The 7500-nt window shown below is 41.8% G+C and overlaps 1 protein-coding gene across 1 annotated transcript in view; it reads right to left on the reverse strand.

Moving 5' to 3' along the window:
- Positions 1 to 3: 3 nt before the first annotated feature.
- LOC139394391 (multiple C2 and transmembrane domain-containing protein 2-like) overlaps positions 4 to 7500 on the reverse strand; it is a gene marked incomplete at its 3' end in the record, with an annotated part of 78981 nt that continues 71484 nt past the window's right edge. Inside the window, exons 11-14 of the mRNA XM_071142445.1 lie at positions 7056 to 7242; positions 5036 to 5129; positions 4788 to 4890; positions 4 to 82 (exon numbers count right to left, since the gene is read on the reverse strand). Of these exons, the coding sequence (XP_070998546.1) occupies positions 4 to 82; positions 4788 to 4890; positions 5036 to 5129; positions 7056 to 7242 (463 nt within the window). The remainder of the gene's footprint in view (positions 83 to 4787; positions 4891 to 5035; positions 5130 to 7055; positions 7243 to 7500) is intronic.

Raw genomic sequence — 7500 nt, forward strand, 5'->3', positions numbered from 1 at the left:
TTTGCCCAGGAAGTCAGGTGCTTTGTCTCCATCCTCATCAAAGATGGTCAGCTCCAGAAAATCATGGATGTCTTTTACTGGGCTGGACAACACACACACATGGATATAAATACAGCAGAAACAACCACTGAAATATTATCCTGGGATTAGATGGGTGGTTTATATGGCAACTGACCATCGACTGGAATATTAACCTGGGATTAGATGGGTGGTTTACATGGCAACTGACCATCGACTAGAATATTAACCTGGGATTAGATGTGTGGTTTATATGGCAACTGACCATCGACTGGAATATTAACCTGGGATTAGATGTGTGGTTTATATGGCAACTGACCATCGACTGGAATATTAACCTGGGATTAGATGTGTGGTTTATATGGCAACTGACCATCGACTGGAATATTAACCTGGGATTAGATGGGTGGTTTACATGGCACCTGACCATCGACTAGAATATTAACCTGGGATTAGATGTGTGGTTTACATGGCAATTGACCATCGACTGGAATATTAACCTGGGATTAGATGTGTGGTTTATATGGCAATTGACCATCGACTGGAATATTAACCTGGGATTAGATGTGTGGTTTATATGGCAACTGACCATCGACTAGAATATTAACCTGGTATTAGATGTGTGGTTTACATGGCAATTGACCATCGACTGGAATATTAACCTGGGATTAGATGTGTGGTTTATATGGCAATTGACCATCGACTGGAATATTAACCTGGGATTAGATGTGTGGTTTATATGGCAACTGACCATCGACTGGAATATTATCCTGGGATTAGATGGGTGGTTTATATGGCAATTGACCATCGACTGGCATATTAACCTGGGATTAGATGTGTGGTTTACATGGCAACTGACCATCGACTGGAATATTAACCTGGGATTAGATGTGTGGTTTACATGGCAACTGACCATCGACTAGAATATTAACCTGGGATTAGATGTGGGGTTTATATGGCAACTGACCATCGACTGGAATATTAACCTGGGATTAGATGTGGGGTTTATATGGCAACTGACCATCGACTGGAATATTAACCAGGGATTAGATGTGGGGTTTATATGGCAACTGACCATCGACTGGAATATTAACCTGGGATTAGATGTTTGGTTTATATGGCAACTGACCATCGACTGGAATATTAACCTGGGATTAGATGTGTGGTTTATATGGCAATTGACCATCGACTGGAATATTAACCTGGGATTAGATGTGTGGTTTACATGGCAACTGACCATCGACTAGAATATTAACCTGGGATTAGATGTGGGGTTTATATGGCAACTGACCATCGACTGGAATATTAACCTGGGATTAGATGTGGGGTTTATATGGCAATTGACCATTGACTGATATAGTAACCTGGGATTAGATGTGTGGTTTATATGGCAATTGACCATCGACTGGAATATTAACCTGGGATTAGATGTGTGGTTTATATGGCAACTGACCATCGACTGGAATATTAACCTGGGATTAGATGTGGGGTTTATATGGCAACTGACCATTGACTGATATAGTAACCTGGGATTAGATGTGTGGTTTATATGGCAATTGACCATCGACTGGAATATTAACCTGGGATTAGATGTGTGGTTTATATGGCAACTGACCATCGACTGGAATATTAACCTGGGATTAGATGTGGGGTTTATATGGCAACTGACCATCGACTGGAATATTAACCTGGGATTAGATGTGTGGTTTATATGGCAACTGACCATCGACTGGAATATTAACCTGGGATTAGATGTGTGGTTTATATGGCAACTGACCATCGACTGGAATATTAACCTGGGATTAGATGTGTGGTTTATATGGCAACTGACCATCGACTGGAATATTAACCTGGGATTAGATGGGTGGTTTACATGGCACCTGACCATCGACTAGAATATTAACCTGGGATTAGATGTGTGGTTTATATGGCAACTGACCATCGACTAGAATATTAACCTGGTATTAGATGTGTGGTTTACATGGCAATTGACCATCGACTGGAATATTAACCTGGGATTAGATGTGTGGTTTATATGGCAATTGACCATCGACTGGAATATTAACCTGGGATTAGATGTGTGGTTTATATGGCAACTGACCATCGACTGGAATATTATCCTGGGATTAGATGGGTGGTTTATATGGCAATTGACCATCGACTGGCATATTAACCTGGGATTAGATGTGTGGTTTACATGGCAACTGACCATCGACTGGAATATTAACCTGGGATTAGATGTGTGGTTTACATGGCAACTGACCATCGACTAGAATATTAACCTGGGATTAGATGTGGGGTTAATATGGCAACTGACCATCGACTGGAATATTAACCTGGGATTAGATGTGGGGTTTATATGGCAACTGACCATCGACTGGAATATTAACCAGGGATTAGATGTGGGGTTTATATGGCAACTGACCATCGACTGGAATATTAACCTGGGATTAGATGTTTGGTTTATATGGCAACTGACCATCGACTGGAATATTAACCTGGGATTAGATGTGTGGTTTATATGGCAATTGACCATCGACTGGAATATTAACCTGGGATTAGATGTGTGGTTTACATGGCAACTGACCATCGACTAGAATATTAACCTGGGATTAGATGTGGGGTTTATATGGCAACTGACCATCGACTGGAATATTAACCTGGGATTAGATGTGGGGTTTATATGGCAACTGACCATTGACTGATATAGTAACCTGGGATTAGATGTGTGGTTTATATGGCAATTGACCATCGACTGGAATATTAACCTGGGATTAGATGTGTGGTTTATATGGCAACTGACCATCGACTGGAATATTAACCTGGGATTAGATGTGGGGTTTATATGGCAACTGACCATTGACTGATATAGTAACCTGGGATTAGATGTGTGGTTTATATGGCAATTGACCATCGACTGGAATATTAACCTGGGATTAGATGTGTGGTTTATATGGCAACTGACCATCGACTGGAATATTAACCTGGGATTAGATGTGGGGTTTATATGGCAACTGACCATCGACTGGAATATTAACCTGGGATTAGATGTGTGGTTTATATGGCAACTGACCATCGACTGGAATATTAACCTGGGATTAGATGTGTGGTTTATATGGCAACTGACCATCGACTGGAATATTAACCTGGGATTAGATGTGTGGTTTATATGGCAACTGACCAACGGCTGGAATATTAACCTGGGATTAGATGTGGGGTTTATATGGCAACTGACCATTGACTGATATAGTAACCTGGGATTAGATGTGTGGTTTATATGGCAATTGACCATCGACTGGAATATTAACCAGGGATTAGATGTGTGGTTTATATGGCAATTGACCATCGACTGGAATATTAACCAGGGATTAGATGTGTGGTTTATATGGCAACTGACCATCGACTGGAATATTAACCTGGGATTAGATGTGGGGTTTATATGGCAATTGACCATCGACTAGAATATTAACCTGGGATTAGATGTGGGGTTTATATGGCAACTGACCATCGACTGAAATATTAACCTGGGATTAGATGTGTGGTTTATATGGCAACTGACCATCGACTGGAATATTAATCTGGGATTAGATGTGGGGTTTATATGGCAACTGACCATTGACTGATATAGTAACCTAGGATTAGATGTGTGGTTTATATGGCAATTGACCATCGACTGGAATATTAACCTGGGATTAGATGTGTGGTTTATATGGCAACTGACCATCGACTGGAATATTAACCTGGGATTAGATGTGTGGTTTATATGGCAACTGACCATCGACTGGAATATTAACCTGGGATTAGATGTGTGGTTTAAATGGCAACTGACCATCGACTGAAATATTAACCTGGGATTAGATGTGGGGTTTATATGGCAACTGACCATCGACTGAAATATTAACCTGGGATTAGATGTGTGGTTTATATGGCAATTGACCATCGACTGGAATATTAACCTGGGATTAGATGTGTGGTTTATATGGCAACTGACCATCGACTGGAATATTAACCTGGGATTAGATGTGTGGTTTATATGGCAACTGACCATCGACTAGAATATTAACCTGGGATTAGATGTGTGGTTTAAATGGCAACTGACCATCGACTGGAATATTAACCTGGGATTAGATGTGTGGTTTATATGGCAACTGACCATCGACTGTAATATTAACCTAGGATTAGATGTGGGGTTTATATGGCAACTGACCATCGACTGAAATATTAACCTGGGATTAGATGTGGGGTTTATATGGCAACTGACCATCGACTGAAATATTAACCTGGGATTAGATGTGTGGTTTATATGGCAATTGACCATCGACTGGAATATTAACCTGGGATTAGATGTGTGGTTTATATGGCAACTGACCATCGACTGGAATATTAACCTGGGATTAGATGTGTGGTTTATATGGCAACTGACCATCGACTGGAATATTAACCTGGGATTAGATGTGGGGTTTATATGGCAACTGACCATCGACTGAAATATTAACCTGGGATTAGATGTGTGGTTTATATGGTAACTGACCATCACCTAGAATATTAACCTGGGATTAGATGTGTGGTTTATATGGCAATTGACCATCGACTGGAATATTAACCTGGGATTAGATGTGTGGTTTATATGGCAACTGACCATCGACTGGTGTGAGAAATATTGGAATACAATAGAACATCTTTAAAATGAAAGATGTGTAACACCACGTTAAACCCCATGTTTAAAGGATAACTAAGATTGTAACAAGCAGAGCTGGTGTGTGACTGACAAGGTGAAGACTTTGTTCCAGTTGGGGTTGAGGGTTTTATAGATGGTGTGAGTCTGCAGTCTGTCGTTCCCCAACTCCAACACACAGAACGGATCACTCTTCCCTGCAACAGACACCCACCCAACCACACACATAGCCAGAGTTAGTGTCTATATACAGTAGCTTTTGTGGTAAAATATAGTGCAACACTAAAGGATATATCTAGTTCTACAGTGAAATGAAGAAGTTCAGAGTGAAGTGCTTCATACCATTTAAATCAGCTGCCAACAGATCAGTAGCCTTGATAATCTTAACTTGAAGGAAACCAACATCCCGGAGGTTCCTGAAGGAACTTTTGAAACTCTTGAGAGGGGAACAACATCAGAAATAGAGTCTGTTAACTAACAGGACTGGCCCTGTAAAACAACACATTACAGACAGGACTGAGCCTGTAAAACAACACATTACTAACAGGACTGACCCTGTAAAACAACACATTACAGACAGGACTGACCCTGTAAAACAACATTACAGACAGGACTGACCCTGTGAAACAACACATTACAGACAGGACTGACCCTGTAAAACAACATTACAGACAGGACTGGCCCTGTAAAACAACACATTACAGACAGGACTGACCCTGTAAAACAACATTACAGACAGGACTGACCCTGTAAAACAACACATTACAGACAGAACTGACCCTGTGAAACAACACATTACAGACAGGACTGACCCTGTGAAACAACACATTACAGACAGGACTGACCCTGTAAAACAACATTACAGACAGGACTGGCCCTGTAAAACAACACATTACAGACAGGACTGACGCTGTAAAACAACATTACAGACAGGACTGATCCTGTAAAACAACATTAAAGACAGGACTGACCCTGTGAAACAACACATTACAGACAGGACTGACCCTGTAAAACAACATTACAGACAGGACTGGCCCTGTAAAACAACATTACAGACAGGACTGACCCTGTAAAACAACACATTACAGACAGGACTGACCCTGTAAAACAACACATTACAGACAGGACTGACCCTGTAAAACAACATTACAGACAGGACTGACCCTGTAAAACAACATTACAGACAGGACTGACCCTGTAAAACAACATTACAGACAGGACTGACCCTGTAAAACAACACATTACAGACAGGACTGACCCTGTAAAACAACACATTACAGACAGGACTGACCCTGTAAAACAACATTACAGACAGGACTGACCCTGTAAAACAACACATTACAGACAGGACTGACCCTGTAAAACAACATTACAGACAGGACTGACCCTGTAAAACAACACATTACAGACAGGACTGACCCTGTAAAACAACACATTACAGACAGGACTGACCCTGTAAAACAACATTACAGACAGGACTGACCCTGTTAAACAACACATTACAGACAGGACTGACCCTGTAAAACAACACATTACAGACAGGACTGACCCTGTAAAACAACATTACAGACAGGACTGACCCTGTAAAACAACACATTACAGACAGGACTGACCCTGTAAAACAACATTACAGACAGGACTGACCCTGTAAAACAACACATTACAGACAGGACTGACCCTGTAAAACAACACATTACAGACAGGACTGACCCTGTAAAACAACACATTACAGACAGGACTGACCCTGTAAAACAACACATTACAGACAGGACTGACCCTGTGAAACAACACATTACAGACAGGACTGACCCTGTAAAACAACACATTACAGACAGGACTGACCCTGTAAAACAACATTACAGACAGGACTGACCCTGTAAAACAACACATTACAGACAGGACTGGCCCTGTAAAACAACACATTACAGACAGGACTGACCATGTAAAACAACACATTACAGACAGGACTGACCCTGTAAAACAACACATTACAGACAGGACTGACCCTGTGAAACAACACATTACAGACAGAACTGACCCTGTAAAACAACACATTACAGACAGGACTGACCCTGTAAAACAACATATTACAGACAGGACTGGCCCTGTAAAACAACATTACAGACAGGACTGACCCTGTAAAACAACACATTACAGACAGGACTGACCCTGTAAAACAACACATTACAGACAGGACTGGCCCTGTAAAACAACACATTACAGACAGAACTGAGCCTGTAAAACAACACATTACAGACAGTAATATCACTTGGAGGGCTGCTCCAGGGGTGACTCAGTAAAACAACACTACTGACGTCTCTATAACAGAGGAGGTATATTAATATTATATGACAGTACTGACGTATTTCTCCAGAGTTTTCTCTCTCTCCTGAGGCTCCTCGAGGGGCGGGGCACACATGTCGGAGATGGAGACGCCACTACACGTGCTCAGAGTGATCAGGAAGACCACACGACCTTTTCCCTCTTTCAGAACCCGCGTGAACAGCTGAGACTGGTTGGGTAGAACACTGGACAGGTCCACCTCACACCTGATACACACAGAGACAGAACACACAGAGACGATACACACAGAGACAGGACACAGAGAGACAGGACACAGAGACAGAACACACAGAGACAGGACACACAGAGACAGGACACACAGAGACAGGACAAACAGCGACAGGACAAACAGCGACAGGACACACAGAGACACACAGAGACAGGACACACAGAGACACACAGAGACAAGACACACAGTGACACACAGAGACAGGACACACAGATACACACAGAGACAGGACACA

Source organism: Oncorhynchus clarkii, unplaced genomic scaffold (assembly GCF_045791955.1).
Source record: "Oncorhynchus clarkii lewisi isolate Uvic-CL-2024 unplaced genomic scaffold, UVic_Ocla_1.0 unplaced_contig_2050_pilon_pilon, whole genome shotgun sequence".
In the NCBI taxonomy this organism is placed as follows: domain Eukaryota; kingdom Metazoa; phylum Chordata; class Actinopteri; order Salmoniformes; family Salmonidae; genus Oncorhynchus; species Oncorhynchus clarkii.